Below are 21313 nucleotides of genomic sequence, written 5' to 3'. Positions count from 1 at the left end.
TGAAATTTTAATTTTTGCCTTAACTTCCCCTTTAATGATACTAAAATCTGCTATACTACCACGTTTACATGTTCACAATAGGACTACTAAGACTTGAAAATAAGAATATCATACATGTACAGAATATCAGAAGGATGCATCCGGTGTGTTGAGAGTGTTCACATCATGCTGTGAAGGCAGCATGATGTGAAGGCAGCATGTTGTACCCAGTACAACAGTGCAGCAGCAAGGCTAGTTGTATTGCAACTCTGGGTTTCATACTCATTGCCGCGATGGTCACATAGCATGACAGCATGTTGACAGTATCATTATGAAGACACGGGATCACTGTTGGAGCTGCTCAGTATCAACTCTCCACGACAATCCAGCAACATGACCATTGTGTGCGTTGTAGTGTGCACTGCGTGGTACAGAACTTCACGTCAGTCAAGCATTTGCTCGAATAGCATCAAGACCGCCTAGACCGCTTGCTGTTGCTGCTGTTCGGCAAGCGGCAGCAGGGCATAGCAAGCGGCAGCATTGCATTGCTGTTCGGCAAGCGGCAGCAGGGCACTGCTGTTCGGCAAGCGGCAGCAGGGCATGGCAAGCGGCAGCAGGGCATTGCTGTTCGGCAAACGGCAGCAGGGCATTGCTGTGCGGCAAGCGGCAGCATGGCATTGCTGTGCGGCAAGCGGCAGCAGGGCATTGCTGTTCGGCAAGCGGCAGCAGGGCATTGCTGTGCGGCAAGCGGCAGCAGGGCATTGCTGTTCGGCAAGCGGCAGCAGGGCATTGCTGTTCGGCAAGCGGCAGCAGGGCATTGCTGTTCGGCAAGCGGCAGCATGGCGTTGCTGTGCGGCAAGCGGCAGCATGGCGTTGCTGTTCGGCATGATCTACTGTACTAGTACACCAGACGCATCATGTACTCCACCAAGCATATAGTGGTTACGCTGCGGATCACATACGCTTTGTGGGCAGTGCCATGCCCTTGCTTTTGACGCCACCCCACACAACATATCCCAAATGATGAATTAATGTGTAGGGATATCACAGCTGTGACTTCGGCATCAAGTACACATGCTTCACTCATGCTGCTTACTTACAAATCATCAAGATCAGAGAATCATCTCTGGGAGCCAGGAACGCAAAACTAAACTTAACTGTTTGCGCTGCTGTCTTTTTGGCTGCGTTCGGATTCCGCTTTCGCAGACTCAGCGGACACATCTGTCTCACTGCTCTCACTGCTCTCACTGCTGCTTCCATCACCGTGTTCAGGTATAGCCCTTTGTATGACATTGGTGTCTTCACTGTTCTGTTCTTCCTGCTCGTGTTGCTGGTGATGTTGTTGCTGTTCATCCTGCTGATGTTGCTGCTGCATTTCCTCACTCTCGGTATTGGCCTCAGGTTCAACATGTGCTACAGAAGAATCACCTGGTATACAAGGCTCTGACGCCTCTGGTGCCTGGTCATCCGTTGTCTCGCTGACGACTTGAGCAGTAGTTGTCTCCACCGCCGCAATGGGTTCATCGTGTACGTCTGCAGTAGGTACGTTGTGAGAATCCGCTACAGGAGCATCAGGTGGAGGCGCCGTATGGTTTTCGCTGGCTGCATTCTCTATCTGCACATCACGTGACATGTTTGGATCATGTGACGTGCTTGGATCATGTGACACGCTTGGATCATGTGACCCAGATGAATTATGTGACATGGATGGAGCAGATGTGTTCACTGCAGGAGCGTGCTGGTGGTCTCCGTGCTCATCCCGAGAGTTGTTTACAGCGATGACAGCTTGATTTTTTTGTGCTGAACTTGTAGTTGAAGGCAATGGCCGATCTACGCCCACCGCAGCTGCTGTGTGGTGGGCTTGCGATGCGGTAGTCATAGCAACCGTTTGGCTGTGCTCTGTAGTCGATTCGGTGTTTACTTGTGCCTGTGCACTGTCGGAAGCTGAATGCTGTCCTGTTGTCACTACTGCTGCAGTCTCCGCCGCTGCAGTCTCCGCCGCTGCAGTCTCCGCCGCTGCAGTCTCCGCCGCTGCAGTCTCCGCCGCTGCAGTCTCCGCCGCTGCCGACGCTGTTCCAACTTCTGTCGCACTTGGCATAGCGACAGGCTGAACTACACCTTCTTCGATCGCCATGTCCAGTAGTTCCTCGTCCGGCTCTACCCCGATAGCAATGGCGTCGCCACCACTTCTCAGTCTCTGCAACTTGCCCTGGTCAGGCTTGAGTGACTTGCCGATGCGGGAGAGAAGCGACTTGACATTCTTCACCGGCCCAGTGTGCTGTTTCTGTCCACCACCGCTGCCGGGATACGACTCGGAATGTCGCAGGATGCTGGCGGCATCGTATACGTGTACGTCGACATCCGGTGAGTCCTCCGCGTCCTTGTAGCGCGCCAGAATCCCATTCAGCGTCCTCTCTTGCGTGCAGCTGAGAGAAGCAAACAGATAAATTCAAACTAGTTGGAAATTATAACCTCTCATGACGAGGTATCTTACAGTAATGGTGGCCAAAACAGCTAGCTGTCCCTTTCCTTCTTCACCAACCGTGTAACCTAGCTCAGTTCAAGTCAAGTCGACAAACACATTCTCCTATTCTTTAAACTCTCACAAGCTCTCACTACAAAGGATGTGCTGTTCCACCTTTCAATTATTATTTCACTCGAGAATGTGTATTCAAATTATGTACTTGAAGTAGTTGCTTGCTGCAGGTACAGACTAAATGAAATACAATTCAAAACTCAAATTTCACTCAAATTTATCCATTGATAATTGTGACGAGAAAACGTTCTGTAACACTTTATTCGTTGTCATGGTTGTGATACGAATACGCCTATAGTTTATTTACATCGCATTATATTATTATTTAAGATTATGGTCTCCACGTCTCTTTTTTCAAATTTCACTATTCTCAGTCTTACTGATGTGGATCATGGAGTCTCTCACAAATACTTATTTCCACACAATTCCTGAACACGAAGGTAGCATAATTAGTTAGCTGCTGTCCAACCACAGAGTAAAGATCATATTATGTGCTTTACGGCAATCGCTACCCTGGGCAAATAGGTCAGTGGGAATGTAGTGGTTCACCTTATCACACTGTCGTGTACAATACCAAAGAACTGGTTTCAGTAAGGACTTTCTCGTCGCAACAGACACAAGTATTACATGTGTGCTATTTGTCGTGGCAACTCACAGCTTCTCGTTCAGTTCCACAATAATGTTTTGCATGAGCACCCGTTCGCTCTCTGCTTGGCCGTTTGCATCCTTCAGCTCCTGCTGGAGAGACGATAGATCGTGTAAGAGTCTTCGTCTTTCCTCGTCCTTCTGGACTAGGATATCCTCTAGGTATTTCTGCATTTCAACAGACAGAACACAGCACAAATGAACTGAGCGCTGGAATGGAAAACCCGCTAAATTCGTTTCATCGCTTTTCGGATAACGGCCGAAAAGGACACATGTTATGCGTCGTTTCTATCTAAATGTCTGGGTTTCAGTTTTAAAATGATTCTAGTCGCAGTTTGAAAGTGAAACCTTGCCTGCCGGTGCCCCTAGAACGTTTGATTTCTCTGAGCTGAATATCTGATCTTCTCAAATTTGGCGCTTGAGCGGGTTTTGCACACCAGCTCTTCACATGTTGTTTTGACCAGCGGTTCCACTGATTTCCAGTATTAAAATCAATTAATTAATCAATACTCCGCTACACAGAATCACACTACCTACCCTCTGGTTCCGTTCGTCGGTGAGCTGGCGTTGGAGTGATACAAACTCCTTGCTTCCCTCCATTGTCAGAGCACTGTTCCGCGGAGCTTCACTGTGCGATGCTAGAGTTGTGCCCCCGGTGGTCGCTAGTACAGCATGTCGGAAGTCCGGCGGTACAGTGGTCTGAGAAGACCCCACTGCAGAACTTCCTTCTGGTCCGTCTACCTCATCCTCATCATCTGAAAGACGGAAAATAAAAAAAACCAGAGCTTCAGAGAGGCATCAGGCACACGTGCAGAAGGGGTCTGATATTTGGACACAAAACATCAGCCCATATCCATGATGTGAAGACGCAAAAAACGGCAATTTGTGAAGCTTGTTTGTTGCAAGTGTAAGCACTGAACAATCCAAAAGCTGATGCCCACCCTCAACTGCATGCTCATACTAGCATTCAATTCTGGATGCATGTAACCTCCATACTGGGATACCCAACTTGGAGTCACAGCTCCCTACCAAAGATAAATTGAAGCCGGCAGAACAACACAAGGTGAAAGGGGGATCACTGTCTACACACCTGGAGAAGTCAGAGAGTCGCTGGGGTAGCGTGAACGTCGCAGTTCGTCCTCATCTGACAGTTGCCCTGCAAAGCTAGCAGCACCACAGACAGGGAACAGAGAAACACAAACACAGATGAATAGATAGGCATAGATAGGCATAGATAAGCATATATAACTTAAGACTAGTATAGATAAGCATAGATAGGCATATAGACAAGTAGGCACGCTGGATGGGTATGTAGTTAAGGAGACAGACAGTGAATGGACCATTTCCGTAGGAATGGTATATTCGATTACGGAAACTTTCATTCAAAGCCATAAAAAGACGCCTTTCAATTTTAAACGGAATGTATTTTGCTCAGGAAAGGGCTATGGATCCTCATCCCAAGTACCACAGTTTAGCACAACACGTAAAGTAGCACAGCAATGTGGTACTTGTAAGCGGTTGCAGAAGGTATACATGTGCAGTCAACACCATGGCGTAGCACATACACTGCAGGGGCGTCACAGGGCTGTCGGGAGTGGTGCGACCGGGGGTCCGGGGTGTCCCCCTGAGAAAAAAATTCGGACTTTTCGGCCAACAGGGCCTACAGTAAGATCGGGCGCCGAAGAACACCTCGCCGAAGAACACCCAAGCTGGAAAACCGGCAAAATTTAAGAACAGTCCAGGCTAGAATTATCAGATTTAAGAACACTTTTAAAAATTTACACGTAGATCTACATTGTACATGTATGGGAGGTGAGTATATGTCATGTACACGTGTATACAGTAACTGCTACATGTACAGTCATTCCCATTTACGACACCCACTAGTTTAGAAGTACTACATTGCACTACATGTACATGTACATGACAAACGTCATGACGTCACTCGACTCGCCGCGCGCGTGTGAATAAGAACGGTCTGGCTAGAATCAAAAATTTAAGAACTTTCCTAGGCTGCGCTCGAGCCCCTGCGTTCTTCGGCGCCCAATCTTACTGTACAGTAGGGCACGTTTTAGCACTCTACAGCCGCAAAGGGGTTCCCCTTGCACTTACTAGACAACCCCACTCCAGCACTCTACAGCCGCAAAGGGGGGTTCCCCTAGCACTTACTAGACAACCCCACTCCAGCACTCTACAGCCTCAAAGGAGGGTTCCCCTAGCACTTACTAGACAACCCCACTCCAGCTCTCTACAGCCGCAAAGGAGGGTTCCCCTAGCACTTACTAGACACGCCCACTCCAGCTCTCTACAGCCGCAAAGGAGGGTTCCCCTATCACTTACTAGACAACCCCACTCCAGCTCCAAAAAAAACTTCTCGTGGACTTTTGGCATTTTCTGTAAATCGTAGGTAGCCAAGGCAAAAAGGAAGCCATTGCCCTAAAAAAATCGCAAAATCCGAAGTACAAGCATGCTGCGCGTTCTAGCGCCAGCCACTGTGCAAAATGTCCTGCGAAAGTGCCCAGCGCCGCATGCACTATGTACATGGCCGGCCCGGACAGTCGCGAAGTAATGTTAGTTGTTTTAAGAGAGAGAAGAAGATCCTTTTTTTGTTCGATGGGATTAAAAGATCCCAGGATTGAAAGATCTGCCAGTGGACCCGAGAGCTACAACACTGGAAACAGAAGAAAGGGCTTGCGGAATCTTCTCTGTCTTCGTGGCAACAGGACTTTCGTTTGCGAGAGACTTTCGTCCTGTAGTCGCGGACGCAATTATTGTTCCTGCTACCAGAAAATTCGGAGAACGAAACAATCGTAAGTCGTTTGGTGACACGGGTCGTGTCGGTGAACAGCTGCAGAATGTTCTGCCGCCGTAGAGCAGCAGTCCAAACACTTTTCAACTTCGGAGAAAGAAGCATTTCCCTATTCCGTTGACAAGCGAGGCGTTCGCGGGTGTAATGCATTTTCGCATCAGCTTGCAGTACATGTACACCGTCAAAAGCCAGAGGTACTAGGTCTAGTGGGTCGGTGTCGTTGTAGAAAGAATATTATGTTGTAGCTGACAAGTGACATGTCTGTAGTGTCTCTTGACCGTGCTGATCGCCACTGTAACATGGTAGATCTTGGAAAAAAAGTTCGTTCTGGACCCAGTAATCGCCGCCAGCGCTGTTTCCGTCAAGTTTGCAGTGAAGGCGTCCGTGGAGAAGCCATCGTCTGGTTGTCTCTACCTGTGACTCCAACCGCCTATCGCAATGGATAGCCGCCTGGAGTCTTGGGCAATAGCTAGCTGCTAGGCATCAATTAAGTGTGAACCAAATAATTGTATACTCCTTGCAATGAAAGTTGTGATGTTTTGCACAAGTCCGAAGATCCTTGAATTTTTTATTGCTTTTTTGGATGAATTGGGTGGACCATCCTGGACGAAAAGTGGTACGACCATGGTCGTAGTGGTCGTACCGTGTGTGACGCCCCTGCACTGTACTCAGTTCTCCAGCTCTCTAGCATATCCCATCACCGGGAAATTTGTGAAAAATAGATGCATGCTGTCTGGCTGTACGCACATAGTGCAGATCAGGTTAGTGCAGATCAGGTTAGTGCAGATCAGGTAGCAGAGCCATTGTTCACACAATCCAGAGATGCTACTCGCTTAGCCTAGGAACTGAGCCACTAATCATTGAGCTGAACAGCAGAGCCGCTATTCGCTTAGCCGACAACCAGAGGTACACCTCGCTTAGCCTATTACCAGAGCCACAACTCACTAGGCCCAGGAGCACAGCCACACCTTGCTGAGCTCTGCACAGCAAACACGATGGCTTACCTTCTCCTGGCATGCATGAACAGGGAATAGTTAATGGCAGCCGTCACCTCCGAGTCCAGTCGAGGATTGCCCCGTAGGCATACACTGCGTGCAAACAACACCACAAGGATACCAACACTCTGTATGAGTACCATATCCCAGGGTCATAATTAGAGGGGGAGGGCAGTGCTGTGTATCCAGGGAGGGTACCTGTGCTATGCATCTATGGGGGGGGGGGGGGGTTCCATGGGGGAGGGCAGTGTATCCATTAGTTGGGGGGGGGGGGGGGGAGTACATGTATATCCATGGTGAAGGCAGTCCATCCATGGTGGGGGGGGGGGGGGGGGGGAAGGTGTATCAAAGCGGGGGACCTGTGCTGTGCAGCCTGTGCTTTGGAGGCCAAGGCTTACCTGGTAACTACAGGCATGGCAAATGCCCCTCCAAAGTGAGTTCTCATTGGTGAGTAAAGTGAGTTCTGACCATGTTTCGAGTAGTGGACACTGTCTACTGGGAACAATTTCATAATTATTGTAAGAACAAAGACATGCACGCACACTCACCTAAAGTCTACAGCTTCGATGGCGACAAGTAGACCGCACACCTGCAGTGAGGATTCCTGACGAATGATGGACCAATCCTCATAGCATTCGCTGTGGTTACATTGTGCATGGTACCATGGTGATTAGTATAGACCAGTACATACATAAGCGCAAACACATACATAGGTAAACATCAGGGTTCAGTAGGGCACAGAAAGACACGACGCAGGCAACAGTAGTGTTAGGCCCACAAGACCTGTTCCTGTCGTCAGTCGCTTGTTCGGACTCAACAGTAGCACTAAACGATGTGGGGTTTGCTCCGTGGTTGCCCGTTAGTCGCCCTTGGGGAAGGGAGATATATGCACGCTTGCACTTACGGCATCCCTTGTCTGGCCTGCGCATGTGGTCAGCAGGCAAAGGCAGCAATTGCGATCGCAAGTTGCATAGACCACCGATTTTTCAGAGCTTCCCAAGCCGGGTTTGAAACGCACAAGGTTTCGGGTTCTATGATCTCATGCATTTTCCAGTACACTGGCATCAACTCCTTGCTGTACATCCGTGTACCGTTACTCACACTCACACTCACACACACACTGTCGGTACACACGCACACTGTCCACAGTCCACACACATACACCCCCCCCCCCCCCACACACACACACGGACATGCACTGTTCACACGCTGTCCATAACGTTCACACGCTATGCACAAGTGCATACAGACAGCGAAGTCAAAAGCGGAAATTCTGTGCAAATCGAGGTGAATGCTTGTCCACAGGTTGTTTACCAGGCAACATGCATGTAAATGACCACACCAGGTAACTGTTTTGCTGTAAAGCACCACTTGTATTTTCCGGGTCTCTTCCCGGGGGTGGGGTGGCAGGCACGTGCGCCGGTGCCCTTCAAGGGGAGGGGGTTCCGCGGACCTCCCCAGGAAATTTTTCAAAAATGAAGCAAAATCCTGCATTTTGAGCGAAAAAAGGGGGTTCCGGGCACCCAGGAACCCATACGGGGCACGCGCCTGGGTGGGGGGGGGGGGGCATTCTGTTTCCCTGCGGATGGGCACATTCATAGACCAAACGCATGCTTACTTCACACAATGCCGAGACGCTAGGATGGCTTGAAAGTCACGTGCAAACGACTTCTGTACCAGGCAGGTCATGACCCAGGCTCGACACTGAGCACGGATTTAATCGGAACAGAGATATACACGTACACACACACACACCCATAGAAGCGCGGTGCACACACACACACACACACACACACACACACACACACAAGACACACACACACACACAGCATTTTCACTGCCTACCAATAACAGCACAGACCTGATGAACTACCTGTTAACTGGTTGGGCTCAGTCCTGATTTCTTCCCTTATGCATGTTGCCGATATTAGGTTTTAGGGCAAAACATGCACGCGAAGTTATCCGCTTCAAAACCTTTAGAGACAGACATGCTGCTGATGCCCGGTTTGTGGCAAACAGTATAGTTTAGGTTGGCTGCCTTGAAGTACTTTTAACTAGGGCTGAGTCGGGTAGCATTTTCTTCGGGCATCGGGTCCGGGTAGTTTTCCACGGGTAGCACGGGTACCCGATCGGGTAATGTTTCCATGCATGGTAAGACCACAATGCACACCCGCGGCCCCTTCCCTTACACACTGGGTACCATGCATGAGTTATTTGTACACGTGCACTGTAGACCTCTCTCTCTCTCTCTCTCTCTCTCTCTCTCTCTCTCTCTCTCTTTCTACATGATGTCATCTGCGACTTCGGGTTTTCGGGTAGCACGGGTACCCGACTACCCGTGCACACCACTCTCCTAGGTGCAATGAGCCTGTGTGAGTACGTGGCATTTCTGGGGTGGGAAAAAAATGCCACGTACTCACACAGGCTCATTGCACCTAGGAGAGTTCAAATACTGCACCATCCAGTGGGCATGTATCACATGCTGACCTTTGACCTCCTTGTTCACTATTCCTCTTACCATCTCAGTGCTGCCAACCTTCCGTATTTTCCTGTATTTGTACGGAAAATCAATCCTTCGTCCGCAGTACGGAATTTGAGCAAAATGGTACGGTAAATTGAAGAGGATCAATCAGCTACAGATATGCATGTAGAAGCATGGCAAGCGCAAGCTGAGCGATGGATATCCCTGCTCCAAAGCGAGTGCATGCCGCGCTTCGACTACATGTAGCACAAAATATCATGTCGTGGTACCGTCACACATGTTTTGTACTAGCAAATTCAGCCACCGACAGCCACCGACAGGCATGTGAGTGTCAAAAAAGCACAATACAAGCAATGCACACGGCAGTACATTGGCAGTACGGAAAAACACTGGAAAATACGGAAAATTAGTAGTCGCACTACGCCAAACAGACCCAGTTGGTTGGCAGCACTGTCATCTGTACGTTGCTCTGCTTGATGTGCGGACCAATATTCCATACTGGCATGCGCACTTGAGCTCTGAACATCCAATATTAGGGAGTACTGCAGGATTTTGCAAAGCCCAGTGATTGGCTGTCCCCGTGGTTAGTTACTGTCATGTGATATAGTACAAATTTAGAATGAGTCTATGTGTAGGAAGAAGGACCCACAGGTACACCTGGCAATGGCTGGAACTCACGACCCGCCCCCCCCCCCCCCCCCCCCCCCCATGAGTAGGTACGGCGTGAGGACACAGCCTGTTGGGGCGGGGAAGCAGTGTAGCAAGAAGAACCCACGCGTGTGTGTGATCCCCAGTAGCCTAATCGGTAGGGCACTGTCCCGGAAAGACAGGGGTGCTGGGTTTGAATCCCGCTCGTGGATCCTTCTTTTGCAGCACATGTGTGTTGTATGGCCAATGTCATGTGCAAGTGCTCACCCGTCCCATTCGTGACCTGATACCATCCATTTGTCGAACAGTTTGCAGGGCCGTTGATCGCTTCAAACAATGCTCAAGTATGTACCAGTAATGCTTCTGCCGCCGCTCGGAGTTGTTAGACATCAAACCAGACAGTGTCGGACCTGTACAGTGTTGAACGTGTGCGTGTGTGTATATGTATGTGTGTGTGTGTGTGTGTATGTGAGTGTGTGTGTGTGTGTGAGTGTGTCATGGTGTGAGTGTGTGAGTGTGTGTGTGCGCGTGCACGCACACGCATACATGTGTTTGTGCGTGCGTGCACGCATGTGTGTGTGTGTGTGTATGTGTGCATTCGTGTGCGCGTGTGTGTGAGAGAGAGTGAATGTGTGTGTGTGTGTTTGTGTGTGTTCACAGGCAGCAAAGGACAAAGTTCACACCTAATCGCAAGGTGGCTATACTCAGCGTGCCCTGCGTGCATGCAGTTGGCTGATAGGCTGTGATAGCACACTGTACTCAGCCATTGTTAGCAGCACCTGACACCGTTCAATATGACCATGATCGTATGATCAACATCAGGGTTCTAGCCAGGTCAAAATAGGAGAGGGGAGGGGGGGGGGGGGGCAGGGAAAACAGTTACCTCGTAATCCATTTTTCCATTTTCAAAATAACTGTCTTGCAATGCGAAATGCAACGTAGACTATGGGGCGAACACCTGACTTCACCCTAGACAAATGTGCCTTTATGAACCCTCTACATCGTAGTGCTGACTATCAACTGCATGTTCGTTGAATGGCATGAAAAAACACAAAACTCGGCACTTTTTCATAGAGTAGGGGGGGGGGGGGGGCGCTGTGCACCCCCCCCCCCCCCCCCCATACACTTTGGCTAGAACCCTGAACATTATATCGGTATTCCATAATTATCGTATCAGCCCTACTACAGAAATAGCAGCTCCATTGATCCAGCTAGTTGGCTCACCTCGATAGCCTAGCATGAAGATGTGTTCCATGGTGACACAGAGCTGCTGGTATGCTTCACAGTCATCGTCTATGACGGAGAAGCACGCCTGGTCGACGATGGTTTGTACGGACAGTCTGTGGCATGGTGAGGGAACATGTGTATGCACACACGTACGCACGCACGCACACACACACACACACACACACACACACACACACACACACACACACACACACACATACACACACACGGAGGTGCATGCATGCACGCGCGCACATGCACACACACTCGCGCACAATCATATCCATCATTCTTCCTGCTTCTTTTACAGAACTGCATCCTCTGAGAGATCCCCTTCCAGGGGTGTCAAAAGTAGGCTAGTCGAAAAGTATTGTACATTGGTGCGGCTATGAAAAGGCTGTGCCCAGGGTACCCTTGGCGGAGAATGCTCGAAAAAGTGTTAGGTTCTGCTCGAAAAGCAGTGAAATTGGCAAAACCATACAAACCGCATAACAGGCACTTCCTTGAATTCTGCTCCATTTCTTTATCCACATACCAAACATGAAACATGAAACATACCAGAAACAAGTACCAAGTTCTGCAAAGTTTTCTGCCGGCATTATCGGCCAAGGGCTAATTCGGGGGCCTCCCCCGTGGAATATGTGTGGTAAAGTGGGTCCAAATTGGGCCCATATTTGAAAGCTTCAAAAAAGCCAGTGGACAGTACGTCTGGGAATCTCTCAACATACCAGTACCACCCTCCCTAACAGAGTATTGTGTGCATCTCAAGCATGTCCGAATTACAGACAACTCTAAGTTACAGGCATCCTAGTGTCTCGAGATGGCTGGACAAGAACACTTCTACTATTCATGCTTTGGCTGCCCATGGGCTCCTTCCCCCGGCTACCGTAGTGTCCCTAATGAAAGCCTGGCTTGTTCTGCCTGTAGAAGCCCATGTCCCGGCTAGGCTTCTATTCAAGTCAGGCTTTTAGCGAATCAGGCTTATGTGGCGACAGTGCATTTTGAAAATCAGGCTCGCATTCAAAACAGGCTTTGATAATGACACAGGCGTTCATACAGGGCACTACGGTATTATGTACAATACAGGTACTAGGCCACATCCAGCCACATCCAGCCACATCCAGCCACATCCAGCCACATCCAGCCACATCCCGCCACATCCCGCCACATCCCGCCACATCCCGCCACATCCCGCCACATCCAGTCACATCCAGCCACATCCAGCCACATCCCGCATCTACTAGTAAACTTGGTGGACCTGTTGCCAAGCAAAACATGGTGGACATGTTGCCATGGGAAAACGACGGACCGCCAGTTATCGACTGTATACACATTGGCGGTTGTGTTCTGCGGTACGGATATCAGCAAGGTGTGCGAGCCTTCATGTCCCACGTGGCACCACCCGGTTCTGGTGAGTTTTTCATTCCGTCCGACCATGCTCATCGGATATCGAACACCATTTTTATACATGGGCTCAATCAATGGAGTCGGAGGAGTATTCAATCAATTGAGGAAATACTGAGCGTGGAATGTGGACATCCCCCCTGTTTCTAACCACCCTTGAACCTACATGCTGCTTTTGAGCTTGTGGACAAGAAAGTGCCAGAAATACCCAGAATACCTTGGTTGTGGACTTCGAAATGCGACCTCCCCCAGACAGAACAATTAATTTCTTTCAAAACCATCTTTCCGATGCTGCTCCTATTCGCACTTGCTCGAACAGTGGTGTGTGTGGTGCCGAGTGAATGCTGTAGAGTAAACTGCAATGCCCATTCACCGACCTTAGCGCACTCAGCAAATTGTTGCGATGAGTGTTGAGACGATCAGCGAGCAGCTGCGATTCCAAATGCTCCATTTCGTCCTGGCGTGCACCGGTGCGTTTAGCCACAAAGCACCGGAATCAGACACCGTACTGAGATGCGACGTACCTCCTACTCCTAGGGTAGGGTAACAAACTTCAACTCAGCTGTGAGCAGCTCGCTAAGGGACAACACAACGCCTGATACTGGAGCGTGAGCCAAGTCAGGTGTAAGTGAATTTGCAGAAGTACAAAATGGAGCTTTGACTGAGCTGGAACGCACCAACAAATCCACAAAAATAGAGGTGTGTAGATCTACGAGATCGAGAGAGGTAAAAAAATGTGCATGTGTGACCGCGGCCGTAGCAGTGCGGTATGACGACCTGATGTCGTGATGACCAAGAAGACTGGCAAGACTAGACATACCGGTACTCTCCTAGGCTATGCCTATGGGAGTATGGCTATGAGTATGACTGAGTATGACAAGACTTAGTATCAAAGTCTGACCATGCATGTGTGGATCATGTCGCTTGTGTCTACCTACCTAAGTCCTGATAAGGCTTGCGTGTGACTTCACAGTTCACACACACACACGCGCGCGCGCGCGCGCGCGGGCGCGTGCATGCGTAGTCCACACACACATATACACACAACACACACATGGGTCGGAAAATCTATCACGTCTGACATAATGATTGTTTGCTTTGCACATGATTTAGCCCGACCACTGCGACCAGACCTTTTAGTTTTACAGCACTAGCGCCAGATTCCCCCCAATGAAGAAGGCTTTGACCTTTGTACCGTCTTTGTACTCTACTACTCGTTTTTCTATTTTCTATTTTCAACTCCATCATAAAGTCTTTGTACTAATTATTGTAGTCGTCGTAGTACCGGCACAGCTACATTGTATCTGGTTTACAGTGTGTGGTAGGTGCGCAGAGCCTCCAGCCACTATTGTTTCTCCAATACCATGTACCAGCAACAGTAACAACACTGCTAGTGCTCCACCGTCCCAGCATGCTAGCAGGCCAGGCGAGGCCTCTTTCAATTTTTGTCTAACCCACGTGATCGTGGGCCGGTGGCGAAAAGGGCCGCCCGATAAGATCTTGATTGTGGCACTAGATAGTGAGTGGCACATCAATGCACAGTTTTACTTCTGAAGCTCCAAAGCTGGCAGCCTGTCCCATTGGCATTGCCATTGGAGGAGCTGGGCACTGGGACGGGCCATTGACATTGTCATGATCCAGCCAAAACTCATGCAGGTAGCAGGAGACGTTTACCAATACTGCAATAGTTGTCATTGTCCTTGCGGATTGCGCTAGCTGGCACGGTCACAAGTCAGCTGCAGTCCATGTAATTGTTCTCCTCTGTTACCATAGTTACTCTGTACTGGTACCAACACGTGCATGACTATTTCGAATTCCAAAAGTTTTAAAAAATGCGGCCAATGCTGCATGATGGTATACCGCATTACCGGTAGTCGACTACTAATATTAGTAGTACTATCATGTGCAGCATTGGCTGGATTTTTGTCGACTAAAATAATAGTACAGTCATGCACATGTACATGTACTAGTAATGTACATGTAGTTAGTTATGATCCGACAGTCACCATGGTCACCGGGTTCAGGTCAGAAACATCCCTCCACGCCCACGCAGGATTTGAACCTTGTTCGTTTCCTACATGTATGGAGGTTGTGTGATTACATCATCAGTTTATTGAGATGCTTTGGCAAAGTCGCAGCACAGCAATGCACTAGCGGCTCACGTTATTATTATTATAAAAAAAAATTATTATTATTATTATACATGTACATATAGTGCCCATAAGCGGTTCTGCTGACTCACTGACACCCGCATAACATCATTTTGCTTGGCCTCAATACTGCACAGTAGAGTCGGACTCACTGACACCCGCATAACATCATTTGCTTGGCCTCAATACTGCATAGTAGAGTCGCGCGCCGAAGAACGTTGAGCCGAAGAACGTCCAGCCTGAAATGCTAAGAACGCCACAGCCTAAAGTTAAGAACGGCGGTGTCGGTTTTCCGGCAGATTTGGGATAGATATGATCCAGTACGAATTGTAAGAACGTGCTATAAGAACGCAGCCAGATTGCCCAACAACTTGAATAAGAACGCCCCAGGCAAACCCCTTGGAAACAACGTTCTTGGACGCGCGACTCTACAGTACGAGCACACGAGCAGCAGACTAAACCATGACAACATTGTGATGATTCATGATCATTTCTCTATGGCCAGATGTTCGGTCGAAAAAAAAGAATAAAAGAATAAATAACAAAGCGCTACAGTGCCTCGCCATGGAGTTCAATATAATGCCACGGTATGCGCTGGCGCAATCATCGCTTCCATATAATGCATAAATCCTGACACAAATACATCGTACTACAGTTTTTATATCGAATAGATTAGATAATGTGACATGTATACACACACACGCACCCTAGTTAACTTAGAAGTTTAAAAAAAATAGTCCACTGATCTAGCCCATACTGTACAGTACCTAATGCACATGCTGGTTTGGAAAAGGACAATCAGCTTCACAAGTACACTGAGACACCATCGATAGTAGAACTTCATTCGGTGAGGAAGCGTGAGATATATGAGATAAAAAAATCGGCTAAAGAAACTTCTGGATCTACAGAGCCATGGCCTATGGCATGTGCCCAGGCAGTGAATGGCTCATGCCTTGGCAGCCTGCAAATGCCACCCGTCACAGCTTGGCTGGGAAAGGCGGTGCTGTAGCAGTGCATTCTCTATGTCGTAGTACGAGTACTCGTCGTATCCGTGATACTCGGGGCATTCGTAGTTCACAGAGTAAGTCGTGTTGGGCGCGATCGACTGCTGCAGTGCGTCCATCGGATCAACTGCGCCCCGCAATGTCTTGGTCGAGGCTGATTTCGCTCCGGCCTTTGACTTGCGAGGTGCCTTTCCACCGTCTGTGCACAGCAAGGAGCAGCAAGCATGATCCAACATGGCAGACACTCTCGGCAACGTTGCAATGCTCCCCACAAGCCATCACTGTGGGCATTATCACAGAACTTGTTTTCCATATAGAAATCAGACCAGGGATTTTCATTTGGCTTTCCAAATAAGATTAAGAGGAACTAGTATTCTACATGTTACCGCATTCTCTGGCTTATTAAAAAAATCACGGTTCGCGTGGAGACTTGGTTAGATCTAATTTTCCGCATCCGTAGGAACGCCACCAACCCCGGCTGAAGACCAAGGTGCATATGCAGCTCCTGAAGCAGTGGGAGGTGAGTAGATCGGACCCACCGTCAAAGTGGTCAAAAGACAAAGATACCATTCTCTCTGCATCCATGTTGCCCCCATGCCAGGCCACACGCAGATCTACACGCTATATCTTGACATCGCACGCTTAAAGGGGAAGTTAAGGCAAAAATTAAAATTTCACCAGTTGTAGTCTTCGGGGTGCTGAGTCGAATGGTCGTGGTCCGAGGAAGCTGAGACGCTCCCTTCCTACTTGAATCCCAATCGAACTCGCGCACTTCCACCAAAACTGGGTGACTGCGCCCTACTAGATGGGGATTTGTATGCAAAATGTCACTAAAAGTGCCATTTCGTTCTTGTAAAAGCACGGATGACCGCGATTGGCCCATATGTTGTAGTCTTTTGGACGCTGAGTCGACTGGTTTTGGTCCGAAAAGGCTGCGATGCAGCGTTCCTCCTTTATTCCCAATCGAACATACAGTTTCGGTGGAAGTGCGCGAGTTCAATTGGGATTCAAGTAGGAAGGGAGCGTCTCAGCTTCCTCGGACCACGACCATTCGACTCAGCACCCCGAAGACTACAACTGGTGAAATTTTTATTTTTGCCTTAACTTCCCCTTTAATCATACAAAACAGTAGTATTGACTAGGGGACCATCCACACATTAAAGAGGTTCCGCATAACGTAATTACGTTAGTAAAAAACGTAGTCGATCTACGGAAAGTCTTACGTTAACTGCATGCGCATCTGTGTTCCGCCATGCGGAGTTTTCAAATCACGTAGCTGCCCTTGGCAACTCCGAACGCAGCAGTGTACGACCAGATCGACCTGGGGAGAGAGTCATAAATTTGTACCCCAATCCACTTACGGACCAGCTACGTTATCAGAACTCTATCTACGTACTCTACGTAGACAACTTTCCGTAAGTGGAGTGCAAACTCGCGAATTCACGGGTTTTCTCCGCCCACTAACAGTAAAGTTGCTCAACTTTACGTAGTGCGGAACCCTCTCTATTATCGATAATTTTCAAAAAAGAAAAAAGGTTTAGCTATGACCCTATCTCACCCACCCTGAACACAACTGGTAGCTACAGGTAAGACCATCATACACAGACATGCTGCACGGCCTCTGTGTTTACATTGACCAAAAACCTGACCCTAAACTATTGCTAAGGGGCTAATGAAGGAGTCGACAAAGTTTAGACGTGATCGTACAGGGCGTATTACACTATTCCATGGCAACCATGGAAACAGAGTATGGAATTTCGCATTCCACTGCCTTGGCCGGCTAGGAAAGACAATAGGTCCTGACCACGATCGATGTGCCATGGTGAAAACGGACTTTGACATAGTTATTAGCGCGCCGACAAGAGTATGCGTGGCGATTTTTGACAATTGATAAAATTGCACATATGCAATGCACTTGACACAGTCTGGTATTTTGCGCCATTACTTTGACTTACAAAGACCTCACCTCGACAATTTTTAGAGAAAATTCTCAACCAAAAGCACTTTTGCAGCGCAATTTCTTGGGTCTTACTAGGACAACATGCAAGCTATCATTAATGGCTCCGTGCCCAGCCTCCAAGTATGTAAACCAGCCCGAAGTTGACTCCGCCGCATAGAGCACCCATTGTAACTGTGATCCCGTAAACAGATCACTGAACTACCAAGCACAGGCATCCTGAGGACAGCCCCCACAGCACGGCACAGCGGCTGAGCCCCCCCCCCCCCCCCCCCCCCCCAGCTCAGGCTGACAATTTCCTCTCACGGTAACTTCCATTCGTACAACGCTTACCGGTTTTGCTAGTTACATGGCATACAGCCAGACGCACTGCGGACGATCCGCCGGCACCATGAACAGCCAGCAGCTACAAACACAAAGAATATGCACGTATTAGCGCGCACATGCACATACACACACATTACTCAGTGGCGTTGGAAGGTATTTTACTCATACATAATTTTAGTGTAGTACGGTCAGCCACCTGAAGTACAATTTACTCGTGGAGTAAGGGTGGCTCCTCTGAGTATTTTCGAAATTTAGAGCCCAACACATTGCTTTTTATCGATTCAGCTGCTGAACAACACCACCGTGCCCAGGTGCTCAGATGTCACTAGTGTGTCACTAGTTTCCCCGGAATGTCCAGTGCATTGTTTTAATATATAATCATGTGGAAGCACTTCAAGTGCCATATCGTCGATAAGACGTCTTTGCAAGAGTCTCTCCCTCACAAACTGTTCTTCTTGCTCAGCCGGTGAGGACTACTGTGTTAGCTGTGCAGGGGAGTAGCAGCTGGTCCGACTTTGGCCAGACCACCGTTTTCGCCCGCCCACGAAAAAAGTGCCCATAATGCAGGATTTTGCATCCCAATTTCAAAAAATTCCCGGGAATGTGCAGGAGAAACATACAGATATGACGCAGTATACAGTTACATGTAGAGATGCATCCTCCCATGGCACTGAGATTTCGGCCATGGGGAGATGCTCGGCCCTGTGGCCGCCCTGGCAGGACCGGCGGAAGCAATTATTGTTGATTGGTACTCCGCCATACTATAGTCTCTCACACTTTGCATAATGGTATGGCGAGTACACATGACCTGCCCGGCATTAAACATGCATGAGCAGGGGCGGATCCGAGGATGGGTTTCAGGGGTTCCGCGGAACCCCCTAAATTTCCTAAATGCACTGCTGGCAACCCTACAGTAAGATCGGGCGCCGAAGAACACCTCGCCGAAGAACACCCAGGCTGGAAAACCGGCAAATTTTAAGAACAGTCCAGGCTAGAATTATCAGATTTAAGAACACTTTTAAAATTTTCATACATGTACTTACACGAAGTTGCGAATTTACACGTAGATCTACATTGTACATGTATGGGAGGTGAGTACATGTCATGTACACGTGTAAACAGTAACTGCTACATGTACAGTCATTCCCATTTACGACACCCACTAGTTTAGAAGTACTACATAATACACTACATGTACATGTACATGTACATGTACATGACAAACGTCATGACGTCACTCGACTCGCCGCGCGCGTGTGAATAAGAACGGTCTGGCTAGAATCAAAAATTTAAGAACTTTCCTAGGCTGCGCCCGATCTTACTGTATGCGTGTTCATGTACATGTATCAGCAATTCAGTTTTGACTATCCGGGCTGGAACCCCGTGCAGAGATCGCTGGATCCGCCGCTGATGGGTTGATGTCCAAAGAGTTGGTCCGGCCATGGCCTCAGACCGACCGGACCAGTTCCGTCACCCCTGCCTGGCGGGTCAGCGACCCGGTTGGAGGGTACTTGGACCCGTTTGGAAAAAGAACACCGGGTCACCTGTGACCCGGTTAACGGTTGGGAATACAACATACATCGGGGAGCCCTAAAATATTGACAACTCCCTGATAATAGGCTGATACCGGACGCCGGTTGGTTTAAAATCCTAGAGCAGACACTGGTGTGACACTTCGTGGAGTACGTACAAATAAAATTTAAATAAAATAGCGGCTAGTGTCGTAGTGAAGCGAGGAAAGTGTTGCTGCTGCAATTGTCTTTTGTTGACTTTAGTCGGAGAGGGAGAACGTTGCAACCACGACTGTAGTCATTACAGCAGTAAAGGAGTAAGGGTGTGATGCTGGTAATGAAGTAGAGAATGGTAAAATAGGATTATGCAAGTGTCATCAGAGGTGTTTGGAGATCAAGCTAGTACCACGCCATATGGCCACGTTTTCGTCCCCTGCCCGACAAATTACTGGAGCTTACCTGCGACAGTGTGTTGCGAGTCGAGCGCAAGAAAGCCATTCCACGTCTTCCTCAATTCTCCTGCTCGTGATACAGTCACAGTCAGTGTTTCCCTGTACATGTACCTACTCGCCAGACTTCTTTTCTCTTCTTTTTTTTACTGTAGTGAGTCTGTTGTCTTGTACTTGTACTTGTAGTTGTAGTTGTACTCTTGAAGGACAGTGCTGGTAACTAAAATCCGACCCCCTTGGCCGCGCTCCGCGCCGCCAAAGGGGTCGGATTTCACTGTAGTTGAAATACTTGAACATGATGAAGTAGGCTCAGCAGCTCAGCAGACTTCTTTTTGTAGATCTGCAGATCTGCACCACCACCACTGCTGCATGCTGAGTCCTGACGTAATCGTTGACTGCAGTCAACTTCGCTAATAACGACTGCGGATATAACGACAATTCGAGAATAACGACAGAATTTCCATGCCCAGAGCAAAGTCCGATCCGACTGTAATACACAATAGAGACTTCGGGTATAACGACATTTCGCGAATAAGGACACCTTTTTGATGCCCCGCCGAGTGTCGTTATAAGCGAAGTGTCGTTATAGTTGACTGTACACCAGGGCCTCGTAAAATACATTTTTACGACTCCCTGCTGTACACCGCGTACCGCGACACGTGAACAACAGGCGTGACGTCACTGACATGAAAGAACGACACGTACACGTGGGTCTATGTATAATCAAAAAATCAATGAGCGAAAATAATAATTATTAATTTTCTGCCTGTTTGATTTTCTCACACAATCATCTTTTCTTGCTTATCTGTAGAAAGTTCTGCTTTTGTTTCGTCCTGCCTTGGCCTTGGACTTTGGTTGCGAAGCGTGTTATTCCACCGCCTCAGTATTAGAGTCTCTATCTCAAGTCATACTCACTGTTCAGCTAAGCCATGCCAGGAGAAAATTCGCCGACGAAAATTCACAAGAAGAAGAAAAAGAAGGAGAAACGAGCTCTCACTGAGGACAATGTTGTGGAGCCCATTGAGTTTACCCAGACGCAAGCGAAGCAGCCTGCTGAGCCCAAGTATGAGGTAAATGAAGAGTTTTCGCTGGTGGCGGGTAAAGAAGTTCTGGAGAAGGAAGGAGCCGATGACGATCGTGAGATTTGGATGATCCAAGTACCTCAGAATTTCGACATGCGCCAGTTGAAC

At 48.6% G+C, this 21313-nt stretch overlaps 2 protein-coding genes across 2 annotated transcripts; both read right to left on the bottom strand.

The window, feature by feature from the left end:
* On the bottom strand, window positions 1-13550 carry LOC135827804 (J domain-containing protein DDB_G0295729-like). Its single transcript, XM_065340230.1, has 10 exons — window positions 13103-13550; window positions 11319-11434; window positions 10362-10504; window positions 8583-8668; window positions 7513-7602; window positions 6974-7057; window positions 4251-4324; window positions 3698-3915; window positions 3171-3328; window positions 1-2405 (listed from the first exon to the last, which is right to left on the bottom strand). Exons 1-10 carry the CDS (start codon window positions 13174-13176, stop codon window positions 1133-1135), a joined length of 2316 nt encoding a protein of 771 aa, XP_065196302.1. The 5' UTR covers window positions 13177-13550; the 3' UTR covers window positions 1-1132.
* A 1790-nt stretch (window positions 13551-15340) lies between these two features.
* LOC135828300 (uncharacterized) lies at window positions 15341-20291 on the bottom strand. Its single transcript, XM_065340748.1, has 3 exons — window positions 20134-20291; window positions 18170-18242; window positions 15341-16078 (listed from the first exon to the last, which is right to left on the bottom strand). The coding sequence occupies exons 1-3, from the start codon at window positions 20170-20172 to the stop codon at window positions 15822-15824; spliced, it is 369 nt and encodes a 122-aa protein (XP_065196820.1). The 5' UTR covers window positions 20173-20291; the 3' UTR covers window positions 15341-15821.
* Between the last annotated feature and the right edge of the window lie 1022 nt (window positions 20292-21313).

The sequence above is a fragment of the Sycon ciliatum genome, chromosome 12, assembly GCF_964019385.1.
Source record: "Sycon ciliatum chromosome 12, ocSycCili1.1, whole genome shotgun sequence".
Taxonomy (NCBI): domain Eukaryota; kingdom Metazoa; phylum Porifera; class Calcarea; order Leucosolenida; family Sycettidae; genus Sycon; species Sycon ciliatum.
Note: the sequence above shows the minus strand (reverse complement) of the source record. Positions and strands in the feature narration are given on the sequence as shown.

Excerpts from the sequence above, each read along its gene's own strand:
- LOC135828300 (XM_065340748.1), bottom strand. The coding sequence starts at position 20,172 with ATGGCTTTCTTGCGCTCGACTCGCAACACACTGTCGCAG. Across the intron at positions 18,243-20,133 it reads CTCGCAACACACTGTCGCAG|CTGCTGGCTGTTCATGGTGC; the intron begins GTAAGCTCCAGT and ends TTGTGTTTGTAG. Across the intron at positions 16,079-18,169 it reads CCATGTAACTAGCAAAACCG|ACGGTGGAAAGGCACCTCGC; the intron begins GTAAGCGTTGTA and ends TGCTGTGCACAG.
- LOC135827804 (XM_065340230.1), bottom strand. The coding sequence starts at position 13,176 with ATGGAGCATTTGGAATCGCAGCTGCTCGCTGATCGTCTCAACACTCAT. Across the intron at positions 7,058-7,512 it reads ATCGAAGCTGTAGACTTTAG|TGTATGCCTACGGGGCAATC; the intron begins GTGAGTGTGCGT and ends GTTTGCACGCAG. Across the intron at positions 3,916-4,250 it reads CGACTCTCTGACTTCTCCAG|ATGATGAGGATGAGGTAGAC; the intron begins GTGTGTAGACAG and ends TCCGTCTTTCAG.